The sequence below is a fragment of the Talpa europaea genome (genome assembly GCF_964194135.1).
Source record: "Talpa europaea genome assembly, chromosome: 7".
NCBI lineage: Eukaryota > Metazoa > Chordata > Mammalia > Eulipotyphla > Talpidae > Talpa > Talpa europaea.
In genome coordinates, this window is record NC_140074.1 from 8,589,113 (window position 1) to 8,613,218 (window position 24,106).

General features: G+C 37.9%; 1 protein-coding gene across 2 annotated transcripts in view; it reads right to left on the bottom strand.

Moving 5' to 3' along the window:
• The window catches only part of RABGAP1 (RAB GTPase activating protein 1), a gene marked incomplete at both ends in the record, with an annotated part of 118,092 nt that overhangs the window by 77,835 nt on the left and 16,151 nt on the right, over positions 1 to 24,106 (bottom strand). The window contains 8 exons of one of the 2 annotated variants that reach the window (XM_084238283.1): positions 1,981 to 2,150; positions 3,064 to 3,166; positions 3,850 to 3,916; positions 4,534 to 4,644; positions 8,350 to 8,507; positions 9,062 to 9,236; positions 13,181 to 13,385; positions 14,293 to 14,527. In XM_084238283.1, the coding sequence (XP_084094409.1) occupies positions 1,981 to 2,150; positions 3,064 to 3,166; positions 3,850 to 3,916; positions 4,534 to 4,644; positions 8,350 to 8,507; positions 9,062 to 9,236; positions 13,181 to 13,385; positions 14,293 to 14,527 (1,224 nt within the window). Of the gene's footprint in view, positions 1 to 1,980; positions 2,151 to 3,048; positions 3,167 to 3,849; positions 3,917 to 4,533; positions 4,645 to 8,349; positions 8,508 to 9,061; positions 9,237 to 13,180; positions 13,386 to 14,292; positions 14,528 to 24,106 lie in introns of both variants that reach the window. The other variant, XM_084238282.1, reaches the window with a different exon arrangement.

The window sequence follows — 24,106 nt, forward strand, 5'->3', positions numbered from 1 at the left end:
TCACATTAGGGCCATGATTAGTGGTAACTATTACTTTCTAATGCCATGAAAGTAAAAGAAGGAATAAACTTAACTCATTACATTATAATGAGTGATTCCATAGAATGCTAAGTCAGCAAAATGTTTAAATTCTTTACACTGTAGCTCTACTTTCCCACTCACTACCCTTCACACACACCCCCCTCCTTAAGACTACCAAATAAGGAGAAAAATGAAAGCTCATTCTCAGAAATTCCCTGCCCTCCTCCCAGCTTCCACATATAACTTCTACTTTCCACAAAGAAAATATTGACAACTCAGTCTATGTTTAGCTTGTAGCCTTAACAGAGTGTCTAGAATAACCTATCAGGCTATGTCTCAGGTATGCATGTTTTTGCCTAGTTTACCCACCTAAAGCCATTTGTTAATCGAATTAAAAGTATATTTTAATATTTAAAAACACTGTAGGCCTCCCTGGTGGCGCAGCGGGTTGAGCGCTGCACTGTGAAGCTGTCCGCAGCCTCTACAGTGCAGGTTCAATTCCCAGCCAGCCAGGGAGATACCCACATGGCATGGCAGACCTCTCCTGCCTCTCCTGCTGCTCCCCTCAGCGGTGCCTTCAGTCCATCTGCCTGTTTTGCTCCCCACTCTGTCTCTGGTGAATCCTCTCACCCTCCCGCATATCTGGCCTGTACCTCGTTCTTGCATAAATAAATATCTTGGAAAAAAAATATTTAAAAACTCTGCATAGGAATAATATTAAATGAATTTAAGATACACTGTTCTAGATAATGTACCTACATATGTAATATTCCTATAAAACCATGTCATCTTTGAATCCAAAGTTGTATTAACATAAGACCTCAAGGTAAATGCAAGATCAGGGAACTCTGATCTATATTAAGTAAGACTAAAGAGACAGAACTCTAGTTAAAGAGAATATCTATTTTGTTATATACAAATTTGTACCAAAACATTATAAAATTAATTTATATTTATCACCTTTTCCCTAGAAATTTTAAAAAGCTATTCTCACTAACTCATTTTTTTAAAAGATTTATTTATTTATGCATACAAGAGCTGGGGTACAAGCCAGAGATGTGGGGGAGGGTGAGAGGATTCACCAGAGACAGAGTGGGGAACAGAACAGGCAGACTGATGAAATACACTGCTGAGGGGAGCAGCGGGCGAGACAGGAGAGGTCTGCTGAGCCATGTGGATTGCTCCCTGGCCAGCTGGGATCGAACTCGTGCTGCAGTGGCTGCAGATATCTTCATAGTGCAGTGCTTAACCCCTTGCACCACCAGGGAGGCCCCCTCCTTAAACTTTTAAAATGACGTTTGTGAAATGGCTTTCTTTCTAAAGCATTCTTCCTCTGGGGTTGATCATCCATCTCATTTTGATTTCATTCTTTCTCTGTGGAACTAAGATCCCACAGTTCCTCTCAACAATAATTGTTATAACGTATAAAGAACATACTATTTGCCAGGAACTATTTCAAATTGGCTGTACAGTTTCTCAGTGTCACAATAACCCTATGAAGAAGGTTCTATTATCACTGTCATTTACAACTCAGTAAACTGAGGCTCAGAGAGTTGAAGGAACTTGCTCAAAGTCATTAAATTAGTCAATGGTGAGATCTAAGCACTCCAACTTCAAAGCTATGCCCTACATAACCCTCTGCTGATCCTCTCTGCTGGCACATTAAAGAGCTGAGAGATCAGTGCTGAGACTCAGGTTTACTTTTGTCCCTACGATAACACTGGAAAGAAATCTCTATTTCTGTTTTGCTTCCTATCTTCCTAAAATTGTAACTATTTCTAATGTAGCTTGTCCTCTGATTTGTTTCAAGAACATTGTAGGTCTCTAAATATTTGTTGAAGTGATTTTATTTACGTACAACTTTGACCTTCCAAAATTATACTGTTGTATGTGATTTTATGTGAATATGATTTTCTATATTAATAAATATTTTTGTTTCAGTATGTTTACTTAGCGTACCTGTTTTAGTTTCAAAAAGAAATTTTCAGTGGTACTACGTTTGCTGAAGGGCCAGAAGAGTCTTTCGTTAGGTGAGCACACCCGAACTTTTGTTTCTAGGAGAAATCGAACCGGCTCCTGCACTTCTGTTATGACCAAATCAACAGCTGTGGTCATAAACAGCACTTTGTCTAGAGAGAGAGGTTGGAGAGCAAATTTCAAAATTAAAAATATATTTTCTATATGACTAATGTTAAAGTAACTACTTCCATTATAAACTTTCAATATCTTCATGCAATCCATCAATTCAATAAAATAATCAGTTAAATAGTTGCTTTGAAAATATTTCTCTACCAAGAAATGTTTTCTTGGTTAAAACCACTGAAGTGGAATTAGTAAGTGACAACAGTATATATTTTAAAGTTTATGAAATGTACTGTCAGATTGTTTTGCAAAAGAGTTTCTTATACCACATTCAACAACGGAAATTCTCAACTTTTAAAATCTTAGTTAACAATGGTAACTGTATCTGTAACCAATTAGCTACAGTACCATAAATAACAAGAAAAAGCGATGTGAAAACAGTAAGAGGCTCATAAAGCAAATTTTCAGAAAAGAGTATTACTCAGGGATTAAATGACATGTAGGAAAAATATGAGCTATCTTGGAAGGGGTTGTTTATCAACAGACTATCTAAAAAGCTACACAGGAAAGTAGTCACGTCAGCCCCCTTTGGGGTGGGGTCCTATGGACTGTGGTAGATTTTTACTTCCCTTTACACTGCTTGAATTTTTAATCATATGTGCATAGAGCATCTCTTCACCAAATTAAAACTTAGAGTCTGTAAATAAATAAGTAAATAAATAGAAAAGGAATGTGGGGAAGGAAAATGTAGAAGAGACAGAGTGGGTAAACTAAGTGGCAGAAAATGATACTTTGTTTATACGTCAAATTTAGTAATAAACTCAAAGAACTAACAAATATTTTGGTTTCACCAAAATTAGGTAAACATTGGATTATTTGTCAAATAAGTGGGCCTAATTTTTATCAATAGTATGTTCTTAGGATAACTGTGTATGTTAAGATGACAACAATCTATATTACCTTTAGGAGTTTCTTCATTGACAACTTGAAAATGTGGAGATTTCGGATTCCAGCTCCCAGTAATTACATAGGACTTTCCATCTGAACTTTTGCCCATAGATTCCTGAAACATAGAGTAAAACAAACACAAATAACAAAATAAAAGAACAACATAACCTCCATTTTGCTGCCTTTAAAAAAATAGGAACTACAAAAATATAAGAACATGAAAGGGGATCAGGTATGTAGGCTTTTATATGAATAATTATGGTTAAAATGAAAAATCTATCAATTACTTATAGTAATTATTACGGACAAGTTATAAGCTTGTAAATCATATCAAATTGTATAAACATTAGGTAAATTCACTACCTGAAACTATGCTCAATTCTTCTGTGAATAATTAACATATTAACATATTATTAACATATTAATTGAATAATTAACATATAAACATTTTCATATAATAGCAATAATACTAATGCCTCCTACTTTTCTAAAGCTCATGACAGTTTACTAAGAATTCTGTAATAAATTTTCTCCTTTGATGTGCACATCATCCCTAAATGACAGATAAAGAGATTATCGTCATTGCAGCCAAGAACAAGATGAAGTTGACTGAGGGGCAGACTAATAAATATCAAGTCAAAATTAAGAAAATTCCCTTATCTTTTGTTAATTGTTTTAATGACAAGAACACCTTTATTAACATGTCAACAAGAGATTCAAATGAGAGTGAGTGAAATAGCCTTGAGGAAACAATGCATAACTTTAAAAAAAAAGAGTAAGAAAAAAAGCAGTCCTCACCAAATCTAACAAGTGCATGTCACTATTCCGTACATCTTTTCCGGGGCTGAGGAGAAGACCAAAACACCTACACAAGAAAAAGAACCAATGGTTGGAAATTTGGAAAAAATGCAACAAAAAAAGTTTCAGTTCTGTTACCTAAAAAAATTCTTGTAAACAAATGAAAGGGACAGCTAAAACTAAACCAAAATAAACCCTAGAAACCTGACTGCAGCATTGAGGCCACCAGAGGGGTAGGGTGGGCTGAGATGTGAATGACTGGGCTTCGGTGGTAGACATGCTATGGTAACATACATCTGAAGAGGTATAAACCTACACCCCCAAATCACTATAGTGCTGTAAATCAACACTACTACCTCAACTGAAAAAAAAATACAATTATAAAAATATTCTTAGGATGAAAAAAAGGACACATTAAAGCTGTGTAACAGCATAGCCAAAACAATCCTTACTTTCTGGAGAACAGCAAATTCCATAGTTACCTTTCATTATCCCATAGTTAAAGTCAGCATATCAGCTGAAAACTTAGGAGAAATAATTAAAAGTGAACAAAGTCACTTCAAAGCAAAACAATTCCCTAGGGGAAAATATTTGCAAATACATTTTTTAATAGTATATGACTACTCCATTAGATTGATCAAAATCAAAATTCTTATTTAAGCTGAACTTACTAAACTTACTTACCTTTCAATGGCAAGTTCTTTATTAGTTGTTTGTTGCACATAGATGACAATCTTCTTATCAATCCCTTGCCGGAGTTTAAAGCATTGTCTATCCTTGTCTTTGGGAACTGCACTGTAGAAACAACAGTTTTATTAATTTTGCAAAGCATTTCATACATATACTACAGTAATTTTTGTTATGATTTGAAAATCATGTCCAGAAAACAACCACAGATTTTATTATTTTCTGTGCCTGGTTTTCAAATCATTACAAAAAATTTAAAAATCATCATCTGCCCCTTTATGTGAAAATATTATCACTATATTAACCCATTAAATCATCTATGAAAGCTAGAAAAACTATTCCTATGCCTTCTAAAATGTGGCTTTAGTTTTATCTCTTTTGCTTCTCTGAAAATGAAATATTTGTAAAGCACCTAACATTGCAACCAGCACACAGGCACTCAAAAAATGTTTGCTTGCTTTTCTTTCTCTTTATAGTCACTGGTTTTTACAAATAAATTACTTTTGCATTATTTGTTTGCAAATAATGTTTAACTAGGTGATGAATAAGATACTTAATCATAGTTCCTTTGTATTTTAAAACAAGGTGCCTTCAAAAATGACAGGTGAGGGCGTTGTGGCCTATAGTCAGCTACTGCCTAGCAATGCCCTGAACAATAATTATATGAATAATGCTAATAATATAGTTAATAAAAATCAGCTTAAGAAAAAAGTTGAAAATATTCTTTAAATGACAGTTTGCCAAAATAATCCATTGGTTTCCCACACACCAGGTTCTCTGGTTCCTTTGTTCTCAAATGAGAACATCTTCCTATGGCAATCAGCCAATATGCAGCCAATTGAAATTTTACCTTACTACTGGACAATTTTCATACAGTGGCAATGGAAATGTTAGAAGATACTATAAAAGGTTGTGTGCTCAAGAATAACTCCTCCAACTAAAAAGTGACTGAAGAGGGCCTCCCCGGTGGCGCAGCGGTTGAGCGCTGGGTTGCGAAGCTGCCCGCGGCCTCTGCGGCGCCAGTTCGATCCCCGGCTGCTCCCCGGCCACCATAGGAGGGTCCCACATGGCGCGCAGACCTCTCCTGCCGCCCGCTGCTCCCCTCAGCAGTGTACTTCGGTCCTTCTGCCTGCTCTGCTCCCCGCTCTGGCTCTGGTGAATTCTCTCACCCTCCCGCGCTTCTGACTATACCCAGTGCATGTATAAACGAAACAAACGAACAAACAAACAAATAAATAAAACATGCCTCTATAAAAAAAAGAAAAAAAAAATAAAAAGTGACTGAAGAAATAAAATTAGTGTGAAATCCAGCTACACTAATATATTAACCAATTAAGGAATGACTGTAGCAGAGATTGGAAGATCAAAAAATTCTTAGAAATGACAGACATGCAAAGAAAAACTTTTGTACACCAAAATGTCAAATTTGTGGCTAACAGAATTTTACCTACAAGATTCTGGACAAGTCTCAATTTTTAACTGATATTAGACTGTATTTACTTAGATGATGAGATATAAAAAATACTATCTCTTAACAGTATTTAAAACAACAATGGATATACAGTTGTGTCTGGTGTCCTGAGTCTGGAGGGCAAGAAAAAGCTACATTAACATGAAGCAGATTGGAGTTTAGGTAATCAATCCATGAAAGCTCACTTTACTGATATGAGGGAGTCTAGATTGTATTTCTGGCCCAGTCACTATATCACTGAATGGTCTAAGTAATTTTACATTTTATTCCTATTGTATAAATTAAGAAACTGAGGTACGGGCTTAGCATCCCTGGGGCTTTCATTTTAACCTACAGAATAAAAAATAAAACATCAATCTCTCTCACGATGTTACTGAATAGATTAAAAAGAAAATAAAAACAACATAAGATGTTATAAATGAAAAATTTCCATCTTCCTAAGGGTTACATTGAGAGGCAGGTGTTTAATATTAACAATGAAAGAATTATACTTTTTCTGGAATAAAGACAAACATTAATTTTTGCCACAGTATTTTGTCTACATTTGCTATGGTAAAACACAATATAACTTGGGCGATGGGTAATTACATATATCTCCATGTATATATCTTGGGTAGTGATAAACTCTTATGAGTATACCATTATATTTTAACCATTCTAGCCAATATTAAGCTACCACTTTTTAATTTTCTTACATATGTAATGTTGAACAGAACATTTATGTTAATAGCTCTTTGAACACCTTGATGTCTACTTGTGTAGATAAACTCCTTGGCGTATTATGGAATCACTAAATAAAAGCAATTGTGCTTGACAACTTCAAATTTGACAAAGACAGGCTTACCTCTCTATGTTCTCATTACAACATTAGGTTACACAGTACTATTTTTACTATAAACTAGACTAAACCACACAACAAAAAGAACAAAGTCCTAACAAATCTGAAAAGCAAACCTGACCACCCAGGAATTTTGTGCAGCATCTCTGTGGTATGAGGGTAAGAGGATAGGGGTGTTTGTGATTTTGATTGTGCTGCCCCAACTATGTCTGATCTCAGAAGTTATGACAGTGTCTCTATAATCAGAGGGCTTAAAAATCTTTCATATTACTACTGAAATTTACATACATGACCTACACAGTGTCAACAAAGGGGGGAAAATACAATTTATAAGAAACATTTGTTTTTTAAAAGAAAAAAAATATTAAAAAGCTTGCAATGACAAATTTACTTCCCAGGCAGGCATGTACACTGAAGCACACATCACTGTGCTGCTGTGGGAACAGAAATACAGCTAATGGAGAAAGCATTACTTTCTTACAGCACCTCTTACTTTCTAGAAGCAAAGCCAAGCTATGTTGCACAGTACACTGAACTAGCCAGCAGATGGCATGACTATTCCAAAAAATCTGAAAGGAGACCAAGATGTATCCATTTTCCTAACAAATAAACAAGTAATAGCGCTTTTAAATTCAAAAGTAAAATGTCAGCTATCTTTCATAGCTGACATAATTTCACTTTACTCACTTTAGACAGTCATAGAGGAAAGAGGCTTCTATATGCAACTACTGATTAAGATCCCAAGAAGCACCCATTTTGTGATATGGGCTATGCAGAAAAAAATCATCTTGCAACCACAACATATTCAAATTAGAAAGGATTTGAGTCTAGCCACCTCATTTTATACATAAGGTTAACTACTGTCAGGATATTACCTACTGTCAGGTTAACTACTGTCAGGATACAGATGTAAAAGAATTTATAAAAGGTGACACTGTTAATAGCAATGAATACACAAAACTTAAGTTTTTTGTTATTATTCCCAGGTTCTTTTCACAATACAAAGAAGTATCATTTTACTTAAAAACCCAAACTAGCTACTTCTAACCCCATATGAATTGGACACAGACCTCATTTCTCACCTTTCAGTGTGTTCAGATAAACTTTAATTACAAAACTTGATTTCAGTAACTGTGATCTTTAAATGATTAAAATAAACCAGCAAAAACTTTTTTTTAAAAAGCCCAGCAAAACAAAAAGAGCTGCAAGTCTAGCTGACTTAGCGTCTATCATAGTTCACATTACCAGTCATCTAGGTACTCTGACCTGACTGAAGAAAATGGTAACATGATCTGTTTCTCCACATGGAAGTTTTTTATTGTTTTAAAATTCTTCAAATTTTACCTCTGCATATTTGCTTACTTTATCACTTAATAAAACTCTCCATCTAGAAAGTTATCATCTTAATAGTATGAAAGTTATATAACATAACATAGTTTTCTGTGAACCACAGATAACACAGAACGTTAATATGAGCAAAAGGAGTAAAAACAAGATGCTCTACCTAAAATAACCTTTACCATCATCTTCTTTTATTTCTAAAGATACGGAGAAGGTAAAGATGTCACTGTCAGGAGTCTGGGGTGCCGCAGCAGCTGAAAGTGGGGTCTGCTTGGCTGAACGGCGAAAGGCAGTGGCGAAACTGTAAAGAATCCGGCTTACCTAGAACCAGATGGGTTAGGAAATGGGCTGTTATCACAAGAAATAAACATGTCTTAATATGAATGAAGGTTACCGACTTTGTCAGGGGAAGTAATTCATCTTTCCTCACTGATTTCCCTGTAACTGTGTTATACCTATAAAGTAAGCAATCCTACAAATGACAGAGAAGAGGTTTTAGAAGTGGTAATAAATGTTAGAAGTTCAACTGAAAATGATTTCCTACATTGGTAGAAACTATCTGAATACACTGAATAAAACTATCTTTCAAGTCCAAATAAAAGAATGATTTGCAAATGAGTGATTGCTACAACCAAAGCACCTAACTAACCCCAAAAAAGCAGCAGTCAAATAGTTTCTGACCCTCATAGCAACAGCAAGGATCTGGTTAGCCAAACTTTCAATTTATGTCAATATTTCAGCCTATTATTTGGAACAAAGGGAGCACTAGCAGAGAATTTCACCTGGCTTATAAGTGTTCATAATAGATAATGCAATCATTTCAAGAGAGTGAGGGCACTGGGAAGCTTCATTGACAGTTTCTCAGAAGGACTTACAGCTTCTTGTATTTCACACCGGAAGACATGTATTCTGAAGAGCTCTGCATTGTAGTGACTTTCAGTGAAAGCAAAACAGTCACTCTCAGGAGTTCCATCATGGCCTCTGACACAGAAGAGGATTTTGTAGATAGGGTAGTTTGCTATTTCTGTGTTTGTCTGAGGATCTAAGAGTCTGTTCAGAAAAAAAGATACAAAGAGATTAGAGGAGTTATGGATTATTTGCACTACAATCATATTAAGATTAAAGACTTCTAGCAAGAATATATAAAAATCACTTTTTTGAAAGCTAATCATGTTACTCCTAAGTCCTCACAAATAATTATATGTGAATTCCTGAAGTTATTGATTACATAAAATACTACTTAAAACCACATAATTCCCTCTTTGGGGGAGGCAATCAGGAAAGCATTAACACTATCATTAAGGACACATTTCTAACAGTCTATAACTAAATAACTAAAGGCTATATCAGGGCAGACAACCAAAACAGAGCATTAAAGCCATGGAATTGAAATATATTTTTAAAAAGTATAACTTCAGTTGGGGGAATAATTAAGAAGAAAATAGCAGGCCTCCCCGGTGGCGCAGTGGTTGAGCACTGGGTTGCGAAGCTGCCCGCAGCCTCTGCAGCGCCGGTTCGATCCCCGGCTGCTCCCGGCCACCGGAGGAGGGTCCCACATGGCGCGCAGACCTCTCCTGCCGCCCGCTGTTCCCCTCAGCAGTGTACTTTGGTCCTTCTGCCTGCTCTGCTCCCAGCTCTTGCTCTGGTGAATTCTCTCACCCTCCTGCGCTTCTGACTGTACCGAGTGCTTGTATATATAAATAAATAAAAATAAATCTTAAAAAAAAAAAAAAAGAAGAAAATAGCAATGAGAGCTAATAAATTTTACAAATTAGCACTTGTCTTTGTGAAATAGTTCTTTAAATACTCAAAGAATTACATATGCAAATAACTGGAATATGAAATATTTAACTATTATCCACATAAAGCTACTAACCTAATACCATGAAAATTCAAAAATGCTCCTGGGGGTAGAGAAACAGGTATTTTTATATACTGATGAGAAAAGTTAAAGTATATCAATATTTCTACATGGTTACCTGGCAATGTATCACAAGCAATAAAAATGGGCAAACCGTTGACCCAGTAAGCTAGGAATTTATCCTAAGGAAATCCTAAAAAAACACAAAAATTTTTCTCAAATATATCTAGTCATAAGAAAATCAAAGTACTTATGTACCCATATAATAATACTGGCCATTATTACCAATGCTCTTTCCATTAAAAAACTAAAATCTCACATTAGAGTTCAATTATTTCTGAATAATCCATCATGTGCCACTATCAATTAAAATGTTTACTACTCATTGATATGAAAGGAGACTCACCATATAAAAATGAAGAAAGCATGTTACAAGATAGTGTATATAATTCTATTGTTACATATGCTAATTCCAAGGATTATAATTAAACATGTATATATGTGCAGGTTTATATACATATGTTCAAACATACACAGATAAATGAAGAGGATCTTAATAAACCAAGATGTTAACTATATAGCAACTGGAGGATAGAATTAGAGTATTACCCAGGATTTTTATTTGTTCCTAATTTTTTCTGAAATAAGCATATTTTTGTCATTGAAATAAAAGCTCTTTTATTTTAGTTGTGCACATCTGACTATTTAAAATTCTGTATTAGGCTAGTCGATACAGACATCTGATTGGTTATCTTTTACTATTACTATGTTCTACTTAGTATAAACAAAACCATTTCTAGAGACTTTTCTGGGCCTCAGTTTCCTCACCTTAAAAATTAAGGATCTGACTGTTCTGGAATAGTTAATATCTACCAACAAGTTTATGTAATTTATAAAATCAGCATGAACCTGTAAGCATATAGAACCAATATGTGAAGCTAGTATTTCTATTGGGGGAACACGAGAAATATAAATCAATTTTATAGAAAGACTCTTAGGGTACACATTTCAACTAACCAAAAACATTTACCTTTTTTTTTAAAGATTTTATTTATTTATTTATGCATACAAGAGCTGGAGTGTAGGCGAGAGGTGCGGAGGGTTGAGAAGATTCACCAGAGACAGAGTGGGTATCACAACAGGCAGAATAACTGAAATACACAGCTGAGGGGAGCAGCGGACAAGACAAGAGAGGTCTGCTGCACCATGTGGGTCAGCTCTCTAGCTGGGGATTGAACTGGTGCAGCAGTGGCTGCCAATAGCTTCTCACTGCTGAGACTTAACCTCTTGCACCACCAAGAAGGCCCCTCATTTGAATAGTTTTTAATAATCCTATACCAATCCTGGTTAACAACACATTAGAAATGTAAACATTGAGGGGGGCGTCCCTGGTGGTGCAGCGGATTGAACATAGTGCTGTGAAGCTGTCCGCAGCCTCTGCAACATGGGTTTGATTCCCAGGTGGTCAGGGAGATACCCACACGGCACAGCAGACCTCTCCTGTATTGCCCACTGCTCCCCTCAGCAGTGTTTTTGGTCCGTCTACCTGTTCTGCTCCCAGCTCTGTCTCTGGTGAATTCTCTCACCCTCCCGGGGCTTCTGGCCTGTACCCCAGTTCTTGTATAAATAAATCTTTGAAAAAAAAAAAAAAGAAATGTAAACATTGGGGCTTCCCTGGTGGCATATGGTGTTAAGTCTCAGCACTATGAAGCTATAGGAAGCCACTGCAGCACAAGTTTGATCCCCGGCCAAGGAGCTGACCCACATGGCACAGCAGACCTCTCCTGTCTCGCCCGCTGCTCCCGTCAGCAGTGTATTTCAGCAAATCCACCTGTTCTGCACCCTAGTTGTCTCTAGCGAATCCTCTCACACACACACCCCACTCATCCCTCTGGCCTACATGCCAACTCTTGCATGCATGCATAAATCTTTTTAAAAATACTATTCAAGGGGCCTCCCTGGTGGCACAAGGGGTTAAGCACAGCACTATGAAGCAATCCACAGCCTCTGCAGCACAAGTTTGATTCCTGGCCCACCAGGGAGCAATCCACATGGTACAGCAGACCTTTCCTGATTCGCCTGCTGCTCCCCTCAGCAGTATATTTCAGTGGATCTGCCTGTTCTGCTACCCACTCTGTCTCTGGTGAATCTTCTCACCCCCATCTCTGGCGAATCTTCTCACCCCCATCTCTGGCTTGTACTGCAGGTCTTGTATACATAAATAATCTTTAAAAAAAAAAAAAAACTACTCAAATTGTTACAGGGCAAACCCCGATATTAAATGTGGTTGCCTGACTGTGGGTCCCTACCGCGTGCTTAAAGGGAACTTACTAATGCTAAACTGCAGACATACACAAAAGGTTGATAAAAGGTTTATTTACGAGGGAAGGGGAAATGAATAACTCAGGGAGATAAGTTCATAAATGCGTCCTGCCCTTTCCACTGACCTGGAATCCCAATGACCCGCCAAACTGGCAAAAAACCAGCATGCTGTATACCCAAGATGGCGACCCCTGGCGACATGGCCAGTTAAATACTCAAACTGAGAGCCTAGTTGCTTAACTCCGCCCTCAGCTCCTCACAACCTTCCCTTTGGGGATCATGGGATTTGTAATTCCCAGTGTCATGGGGGTGGAGTTCACAAAGCCTGTATGGAGTTTGCTCAGGAAATCCTTTCCCCCTGACAAAATGAGTGACTTTTTCATTAGAGTCACAATCCTTAGAAGTCATAAGTAAGTGCCATATGAATTAAACATTACATGAATAAAATAAGTATTTCATTCACTAGTGCTGCTTCTTAAAACAATGGGTCAAGGGTCTCCCTGGTGGCGCAGGCGGTTGAGCGCCGTGCTGTGAAGCTGTTCACAGCCTCTGCAGCACAGGTTCGATCCCAGCCAGCCGGTGAGAATCCCACATGGCGCGGCAGACCTCTCCTGCCTCGCCTGCTGCTCCCCTCAGCAGTGTATTTCGTCAGTCTGCCTGTTCTGTTCCCCACTCTGCCTCTGGTGAATCCTCTCACCCTCCTGAGCATCTGACCTGTACCCTAGTTCTTGTATAAATAAATAAATCTTAAAAAAAAAATGGGTCAGAAATCTAATCAAATGTTACAAACGTTTCAAGAAGTTGGTCTTACCTCACAGTTCCTTCAGATACATTCGGCACCGACAGGGTTACATCTAGTGAAATCTGCCACTGGCTTCTTAAAATGGACATCATCCTTAAGGCTTCCACTTCACTCCTGGGAGCATTGACTGAGGCACAGCCTAAATAAGTTAGTTTACTGAAAACTACACTGTCCTCATCGGCCACTGGTGTAAAAGGACTAGATCCTTCAGAATCTGAAAGAAACAGAAATAAGATGGGTATTTTCATTTTGATATGCTGACATGAAGACCAAGTAAAATTCTCTAAGTCTCATTTCAGTTCTAATATTAAATACTGATGAAATAATAGGCCATTCTCAGAAGAAATGTCTGTTAAAGTCAGAAATATCACACTAGAACTCTGTCACTAACACCTAAATTTTTAGGTATTGTTGTCAAGTCAATTCTAAACCTAAAAAGTGACCTGGGTTTCAGATCTGATTTATCTATTTCTTTTAATGTTTTGACTTTATAATTTACAGTTAAGTCAAAAATACATGTAGTATTTTACCTCTCTGAAAAGTCCCAAATCTGTCATATTTTCTGACTTGCACTCAAATAATTTATTTGTAATCTTAGTCACTTCTTTATGTTCTCTCAATCCCTTAATTTCTCTCTCTCAATAAACACCTACAGTTTTAATACCCTACTTTTCCCAATGAGCCTTTATAATTGCCACTTCCCTCCTCCCTTGTGATGCCTTTCAGCTCCCTTTTTCAACTTGATATAACCATTTCTACAAAGCTTTAGTTTGGAGCAGGTATGGAGCAAACATATCTTCACCAAGCATTATTCCTCCACCTCTCTAACATTGTACTCAAATTCCTTCTTTCCTGGAAAAATCTTTAAATATTTAGAAAAGACTTCCTCAATGTCATTTAATTCCTGTTTCTCTTTCTTTGGTATAAATGACATACTTTAAAAGGAAAGCAGAATGAAACATGTATTTTACTCCTCCCACCTCCCATTAAAATGAGAATCTGGAGAATCTAGAACATAGGTAACGAATTTTGCTTGCTCAAAATCAAACATGGTACAAGGTGGACACTCAAATATTAAAAACAATAACCTTCAGTTACGCAAGCAATGCAGCAATCCTAACCTCCTTGTCCAGATTTTACTGGCAGGCTCATCTCTGGCTTTTGGAGCCCTACTAATGGCACAGGGTTAATGGTGGATGAAGCTGAGAGTTGATTAGAAAGAGGCCCATCTCCTTCGCCATCCAGTTGTGACCTTTCCACAAGCTCCTTGTCCCCTGGCTGGTCGTCCACGGGAGGATCCATCAGCACATCTGCTAGCTCTTTTTGCAGCTGCTGCTCACTTCCATTCCCTATAATCTAAGGGTCACAAATACATGCAATCAGCAAAGTGAAGAACAGAGGCCAGTACTGATTAAATGGGTCTGTATTCTAGAGAAAATCATCAGCATTTCTTTTGATACAAAGATATCTTCTGAATTTAAAAAAAAAAAAAAACAGAATAAATCAAGATCTGCAATAAGAGCTGCAGCTGTTCTCTTAATTCTGGTTTTCATGAAAAAGTATACAGTGAATTTGAGACTAATACCCAGAAATATGTAAGTTTGTCAATGATACTAAAAGTTTTCTACAGTGCCCTAAATTAACAATTGAAATATTTGCAATTTCAATTGTCTGGTAAGAAATAATACCTTTAAGAATAGCTTTAGCGGCTTCTCTTATTGTTAAGAAAAAGGGAAAATGTGTTTGCTTCCCAAAGTTATCAACACAAACATACTTATGATGTAATAAATTTTCATATGCATTTTCTCCACTCCTGCTATAAGTCTCTCATATTTCTCAGAGCGACTTCTCTGATATGAAAAGGTCCTTATAGTTCACATACATTTGAATAAAGCTGGAGAGATACATGTATAAAACATCCTGGAGTAAAAAAGCACTCTTTCAATAATGTCAAGCATTTTCTGAAGTCATGACAGTTTATTATTAGTTGCTCAAGAAATAAATAATTGACAAATCAAAAGAAAACTGCCCAATGCTATGGAAAACACAAGTGACAAAACCCAGTACTGAAACTAAATGCTTATTCAAGAATTACTAGAAGAAATAATTCATTTAAGAAAAGGAAGTCATGAGAAAAAAGGGGGGAGGGGAGAAGTGATGATTTAGGAGGCTCCTGATGACTGAAACTGAAAAAAAGTTAATGTGTGGGGTGACGAGATTTTTAAACAGAATGAGGTCTTCCCAGTAAAACTTACACTGAAGTTTGGAAGCAGAAGTCCAGTAACAGAGGTATCTCTGAACTACCAAGGAACCCAGTTCAATTATTACCTTATACACTATAAATTTCTAGTTCCTTTTGCTGTAAATTATGACTGAGAAACAGTCTTGAGTCTTTTTGAAGACATCTTCCTGAGGATATTCTGACATGGCAGCTACTCATGGCCAGAGATAAGGGCCAGACAGATAGATGCTCAACTTCTTGGCTTCAATGACAACTCTTATTTATGTGAACTTCATGTTATGGTTATAGCCACTGTGGTGGAACTTTTAAGTGGGCTAGGTAATTTTGACTTTGATATGCCTGTTCCCATACAAGTGCAATCAAATTTATTTCTTTCAGAAACTTTTCTTTCAAAGGTTTTTCAAAGCATCTAAAAACTGAACTAAAACTTAATTCTCATCACCCTTGTCTCTTTCAGAAGAAATACTGTATCACTCGTAGTAAACAAGATAGAACCTAACTGAAGCTAAACTGTTTTCCAAGCAGAAGGGGAAATGACATAAGTAGGATAGTTATGGCTTCATGAAAACAGATGGAGAAAAGATATTAGAGCTCATGTTTAAGCAATTAGTAATTATAACTGGGAAGGCTATCATTAAAAGAGCAAAGTAAATTGAAGAGAAGACATTATATGGTATATACTGTGAAGTATCATTCTTTGGTATACAGGGTTCGGGAAACCCAGCTTTTGTAATGGGAGATCGCCTACATTGTAATATTTCCACCAATCACAGAAATATACCTAACTCTGAAAGAAACTGTTTTGTCTTTCTGTTTATACATGTTTATCTTGCACTCTTCCCTCATTTATAAATTCTGTAAACAATAAGAACTGTCTTCTATTTCCTTAACTCTTCCTGAAAGGTTAGGGGCAAGGAAAAGAAATGTACACACATAAAAACATTGATTTTTAAAAGGCTTAAAAAGTCACCTAACATACACCTTGGGTAGACAGATCCATACAATACTCAACAATTACTGTGCTATATCATTTATAAACCTTCAATCCAATTTCAAAATTACTGTCTGTGACATTACACTATACATACTTAGAGTTTTTATATAAGACAGTTAATTAATCTTCCCTAGGCCAATGTGGAAAACATTGACCAATGATTTTCAAGGCTCCCACATTTTGGCATGCATCATAATCATCTGGAGAACTTGCTAAAACACGAGCTGTTGGGCCCTAGAGTGAGTTCCAATTCAGTAAGTCTGAGCTGAGTCTGATACTTTGCATTTTTACAAGGTTCCCAGCAAAGTGTAATGCTACTAGTCTGCACACTATACTTAAAATCTAATCTTTGATTAAGGCTCTTCACCATGACTATACAACACAATTACTAATATTTCACAGGAGTTTGTTAAAATTCAAACACCTGTTTCTCCCCTCAAACTAGTCTCAGAAGTTGGGGTTGGACACATGCATTTTGAGAACCTATGCAGGTGAATTACAAAACAGGTGACAGGCTGTAGTCTGTTGGCCCCCGGTACAAACAAGCAATTTCAACAAACCAGCGACTGCTTACCTCTAGAGCACTTGTAATAGAAAAACAGACCCCCCACTATTAGCATGGATTTCTGTTCCTTGCTGCCACTAGTATTCCTAACAGACACCACAATCATCTCAAAAATAAATGTAGTTTCAGGTAAAGTAATGAAGGCATTGTAGTGTTAGCGAAAGGGAAGACACACAGATCGAACAGAACAGAATCTAGAAGTAAACCCACATAGGCATAGACACCTGATTTCAACAAAGTCAGGAAGGTAATTCATTGTGAAAGGTTATAAAACAAATTGTACTTGTTAATTAACCTGGATTCATACAAATGCAACTGAGTATCCGCCAATACATCACATGATATACAAGCTTGAAGTCAAAATGAATCATAGGTCTCAAAGTAAATCTTAAAAAATGCAAAACTTAAAGAAAACAGGAAAAGATGTTTGTGATGCTGGGGCATAACAATTTCTGAGAACATAAAAATTGATAAAATGGATGTGATCAAAACCAGAAATTTCTACTGAAAAAACACACTATTATGAGAATGAAAAGACAGCCAGAGATTTAGAGAAACTATTTGTTAATCATATGTCTAGTAAGGGATTTATATCCAAAATATACAGATAGCTCTCAAAAACCAATAAGGAAATAAGCAACCCAGCTTTAAAAATGGGCTTTTCACCATATATGTTCTGATGGCAAATAAGCACACGAAAGAAACTCAATTATCATTAGTCATTAGGGAAACTGAACCCTCTCTGGGATGCCTCAATAAACCTATAAAAATGGCTAAAATTAAAAGAAAAACAATGGGTTGTATCAAGGGTGTAGAATAAGTGAAAAACTATCATACATTGCTGATGGGAATGAAAAACAGTAGTTGCTTTAGCAGTTTTTGTCAAGCTTCATAAAGTTAAATATACCTTTTCCATATGACTCAATCTGAGGTATTTACCCAAGAAAAATAAAACATATCTATACAAAGGCCTGTTTGTGAATGTTTATAGCAACATTATTCATAATCACCAAAAACTAAAGAACCAAATGTTCACCAAATGGTGAATGGATAAACAAACCACCATATATACACAAACACAACAGAATACTATTTAACCATAAAAAGGAATGAACTTCTAATACGTGCAAGTAATGTTGATGTATCTTAAAATCATTATCCTAAGGTGACACAAAAGGGTACATTCTACATGACTCCATTCATATGGAATTCTGGAAAAGGCAAAACTATAGGTATAGAAATCACATCACTGGTAGCCAGTGTCGTCAAGGGAATAAGGGGATTAGTTAAAGAATCATTAATGGACTTTCTGGAGTGATGAAAATATTCTATATCTTGATTACGGTGGTGGTTACTGAAAAGTTTACATTTGTCAAAGCTCTTAGAACTGTATCTCTTAACGGGTTATGTTTTATTGTTTGTAAATTTTACTTCAATCAACTTAAAACAGAAAGGGAATATTGACAATAGATGCATATGTAGGGGTGCAGGTCATACAGGAAATCTCTATGCCTTCCTCTCAATTTGCTGTGTATCTAAAACTGCTTGAAAAAATCAAGTCTATTTTACAAAGTAGAAAAAAATGTGATTTCTATAAAAGACATAACTTGAGACTACAAGTGTCCCTTGAAAGTCATCCAGGGTTCTGCTTTTGACAATAACGTCTCTTTATAATCTGCTGTGCCATCTCATGACCCCTAATCTAGACCTATAATCCCTTCCTCAACGCTCTTCTGCACAAACACTGTCAACTAGATACTGCCAAATTGCTGTGTCAAACTCAAGTCAATGTGTGATCCTCCTCCTGTATCCACTTTTCAAAACAAATCAGTAAGTTGTACTGCTAGCCGCTGAGAAGCCAAAGGATCACAATCACTTAAGTCCTCTCATTCCCAAGTTACCTCCCAAATCCTAGTGACCCTTGCTCCGTAGGCATGTTTTTTTTCCTTCTATTTCTGTATAACTAACACCCCAGGACAGTTTCTGTCCTACTGCAAAGCCTACTGCAAAGGTAGTAGTTACCCTGTCTCACACTTCTGACCTATCTTCTCATGGCCATTGAAGTAACAATTGCAAATCTTAATTCTGATCAAGCACTGACTTATTTTTAAAACCTTTCTATGGCTCCTCAATGCCCGTAAGATAAAGTCCAAATTTACAACTTATACCCTATGAGATTTTTACAGCTCCGCCCAATCTACCTTTCTATCTCTTACCACTTAACAACAAATTACTCCACATTGCCAGAACACATCACAAGCTGTCAAATATCTAGATTTTGCGTAGATTGTTCCCTTTCCTGGAAAGTCCTCCTCTTTCTCTGTGCATTTTTTAAAAAATATTTATTTTTGCATACAAGAACTGGGGTACAGGCCAGAGGTGTGGGAAGGTGAAAGGATTCACCAGAGACAGAGTGGGGAACAAAACAGGCAGAACGACTGAAATACACTGCTGAGGGGAGCAGCAGGCGAGTCAGGAGAGGTCTGCTGCGCCATGTGAGTTGCTCCCTGGCCGGAGATCAAACTTGTGCTGCAGTGGCTGCAGATAGCTTCATAGGTTGTGTCCTAACCCCTTGCGCCACCAGGGAGGCCCTCTCTGTGTATTCTTTAAGAGCAAGCAAAATTTCTGTTACCTTCTCTGGGAGATCTTAACCACATCATATGGGACTTAATCACGCCCTCCTTAGGGACTGTGGCGATAATACTACCATACATGTTTATTCTAGCATTATCACTTGTTTCAGAGACTACTTGTGTAGTGAGCTCCTTAAGCCAAACTATGCATTACCAGGTAGCACAGACCATTTTAGGTTATCTATTTCCAAAGCTCTAAGTAGCAACTGGTATATCGTACACCTGCAATACATGTTTACTAAACTGAACTTTATAAGCAAAGACTTTAGAAGTCAAAGTAGTAGTATTTTATCCAGTTTGGACACTGGATATTCTACAGACTTTGTTTCAGTTATAGAAATGCAATCTGAATGATTCGGTATACCTTTGTTAACTACTTAGACAATGTCATCATTTCCTATTATTTTGGCAGTGCTGTTAAGGTTAATATTCACAATACTTAGTAAGACCAAATAACATGCTGCAAAGCACAAACAATAAACTTTGTTTTGAAGTCTAACAAAAACTTCTAACTTAATTTGGCACAAATGTGAAAATAAAAAAAGAAAGCACATATATATATGGATGATACAACTAAGGGCCACATTTAGATTTGTGTTCATCTCCATGTCCTTTGCATCAAGAGGCAGAGAGGGTTCTCTGGGAAACAGCCCTGAATTGAGAAAAGAGAAAGAGCAAGTATAAAGTAGTCAATTTAATAGCCACCATAAACACAGACATAAATGTATACAAGGGCAGAGATAACATAGTGAATGATTTATTCATAATTTTACTTACAAAGCAAGGAAGGAAACAGGAAAAATTTGGGGCTAAGGGCTGGCTTGTGGCACAACTCCCCAGGGATCACTCACTATGATCAGTGCCTCCATGGGATTGTAAAGAGTGTCCCTACACAACTGCACAGCACCCCTACTTGAGCTCCACCATAAAACAGACGTGGGTTGGAGACATGGCTTTGATGAACTATGGGCTGTGGACAACCTCTGAAACCACAAATATTTCATCTCTAAAACAAAGACATTAGCATCTATCTTACAGGGTTGTTGTGAAAATTCCATGACACAATAATAGGATTATTGGACACATGATTTATTTCAGACACTATATAAAGACATTTGTCAGGGATTTTTTTTTTTCTATATCCTAGTACCTGCCAATCTGTAAGCATCCCATCAGTATCTCCCTGCACCACTTTCAGTTGTTTATTTCTAAATAAACTCTGATCTACCCACTACAGTTGAAGTTTGAAAAATGAAACACCTTAAAAGTAGTTTTTCCACTTTCCAAAGTTCAGAGAAAACTAAACACACACCCACTATTCATATGCAAAAGCACCTTACTGTAATAACATCTGTCTTTTCTAAATATCTGTCTTTTCTAAATATATCAAATAAAGGTAGTAACTTATACGGCAGAATTGGCTACAAGTCTATTTCCTTGAGAGCAAAATGGAACTTATGGAACCAGCGGACAAAATGTTCCAAGGGCAACATGCAGTCATTTATTTCTTGGTCTTCATTTTCTACTTGTATCTTTTGTTTTTAAAAGATATTTTTTCATGCATATACGAACTGGGGTGCAGGCCAGAAGTGTGGCAGGGTGAGAGGATTCACCAGAGACAGAGTGGGGAGCAGAAAAGGCAGATCTACTGAAATACACTGCTGAGGGGAGCAGCGGGCAAGACAGGAGAAGTCTGCTGGGCCATGTGGGTAGCTCCCTGGCCGGGGTTTGAACTCGTCCTGAAGTGGCTGGCGACAGCATGATAGTGCTGAGATTTATCCCCTTGCGCCACCAAACAGGCCCTCTACTTATATCTTTACAGTCCCATGTCCCTTCACTGCAACAATACCAAGAAGACCACACTTGATTTGCCTGTTACACCAAGTACTTTAGGCAATCTGGGACCCTTTTCCAACAGAGATTTTATGTCCTCAAGAAAATGTGCTCAGGAGTTTGTACTTATATCCACAGACACTCAGAGAATTAAAGTCATATTCCTGATCATCTATACTGCCTGTGATTTGTGTCTTACCACAGTGAAAATATGAATGAAAATAACTCAAACTGAAAAATTTTGCTCAGCTTCAGTGTAAAAGCTGAGCCATTCTGAGACAAGTGTATAAATTTCAGTTTGTCAGAAAGCAATGCACAAAATAACCACAAGGACAACTGGACACAGGACGGTATAGCTACTAATCTCAAAATCACATACGTACTTGTTTTGTGATCTTGAGAGGTCACTAAATCTATTTGGGCTTCATTTACAAATTGCAGCTATTCTGATTATCCATCTGTTTATTTTACTGTATAAAGGAAAAACCAGGGAACAACCTAAAATTGCAATTGGTTTAAAATATAAAGGGGATGAGGAAGAACAGAAGCTTGTGAATGCATACTAAAAAGTCAACTAAAGAAATACCCCAAATATTTATTATTGTTTCACTAAATAATGAGATTTTGGCTGGGTTTTACCTACTTTTCTTGTCTGAGTTCTCTATCATGCACACATTATTTTTATAATTAGAGAAAAACAAATGACAAAAAATGAAAAGCAATTACAGCCAACTCTACCAGCCCTGACTCTACACCCGGTCAAGCTTCTTGATCATTCCACATCACAGACTCCCTTCTTGGGGAAATTTTTAATCATTCTTTAAGGCTTTGCTAATTATTATGTATGCTCTTAAAGTTTTCTTTTTCAGGCAATTATGGTCTAATATAATTCTGTTCAAACCTACTGTAGCTATATTCTAGAATATACATTCTTAGCGCTTGATGACTTTCAATGATGAAAATTATTTATGTGACTCCCCACAACCACCATGATGCCCTTAATTAAACAATGTGTTGATGGTTCAGTAACTTTGCTTGCTCAATACAAGATCTGCATCACAGAAGACAAGATCACCCGATTCTAAAATAGGATTAGGGTCTCCGTGTTGGCACAGCGGTTGAGCACTGGGCTGTAAAGCTACCTCTGCAGCGCTGGTTCGATCCCCGGCTGCCGGACGAGGGTCCTACATGGAGCACAGACCTCTCCTGCTGCCCGTTGCTCCCCTCAGCAGTGTACTTCATCAGTCTGCCTGCTCTGCTCCCAGCTCTAGCTCCGGTGAATTCTCTCACCCTCCCGGGCTTCTGACTGTACCCAGTGCTTGTATAAATAAATAAATAAATCTTTAAAAAAATAAAATAAAATAGGTAATATCAGAAACCAAGTCAGAGTCATTTAAGCAATACTAAGTGAGATGGAGCTTCTGTATCTGCTATTTTTTTTTTTAAAAGATTTATTTATTTATTATTTATACAAGCACTGGGTACAGTCAGAAGTGCGGGAGGGTGAGAGAATTCACCAGAGCCAGAGTGGGGAGCAGAGCAGGCAGAAGGACCGAAATACACTGCTGAGGGGAGCAGCGGGCGGCAGGAGAGGTCTGCGCGCCATGCGGGACCCTCCTCCGGTGGCCGGGGAGCAGCCGGGGATCGAACAGGCGCTGCAGAGGCTGCGGGCAGCTTCGCAACCCAGTGCTCAACCGCTACACCACCGGGGAGGCCCATCTGCTAACTATTTTAATAAAGTTTGGCAACTGTCTGTTGGATTTTTCCAAGCACTGTCTATGAATTTTTCAAGAAAATTCTATTTTTTTTCCATTTTTTTAAAGATTTTTTTTTTTTTTTTAATACAAGAGCTGGAGCATAGGCCAGAGGCCTGGGAGGGTGAGAGGATTTGCCAGAGACAGAGCGGCGAGCAGAACAGGCAGATGACCGAAATACACTGCTGAGGGGAGCAGTGGGCACAACAGGCGAGGTCTGCTACGTCATGTGGGAATCTCCCTGGCTGGCCGGGAATCGAACCTGCACTGCAGAGGCTGCGGACAGTTTCACTGCACGCAACCCGCTGCGCCACCAGAGAGGCCCGAAAATTCTATTAAGATAAAAACACTAGGGACTCCCTGGTGGTGCAAGGGGTTGAGACACAACCTATGGGGCAGTCGGCAGCCACTGCAGCATGAGTTCGATCCCCGGGCAGGGAGCTACCCACATGGCACAGCAGACCTCTCCTGACTCGCCCGCTGCTCCTCTCAGCAGTGTATTTCAGTAGATCCACCTGTTTTGCTCCCCACTCGGTCTCTGGTGAATCATCTAACCCCCCATACGTCTGACCTGTATCCCAGTTCTTATATACATAAAGAAATCTTAAAAAAGAAAATAAAAAAAATAAGGGTATTAAGAGTTCTACACCAGGGCCTCCCCGGTGGCGCAGCAGTTGAGCGCTGGGTTGCGAGGGTGCCCCCAGCTTCTGCGGCGCCAGTTCAATCCCCGGCTGCTCCCCGGCCACCAGAGGAGGGTCCCACATGGTGCGCAGACCTCTCCTGCCGCCCGCTGCTCCCCTCAGCAGTGTACTTTGGTCCTTCTGCCTGCTCTGCTCCCCGCTCTGGCTCTGGTGAATTCTCTCACCCTCCCGGGCTTCTGACTGTACCCAGTGCTTGTATAAATAAAATATAAA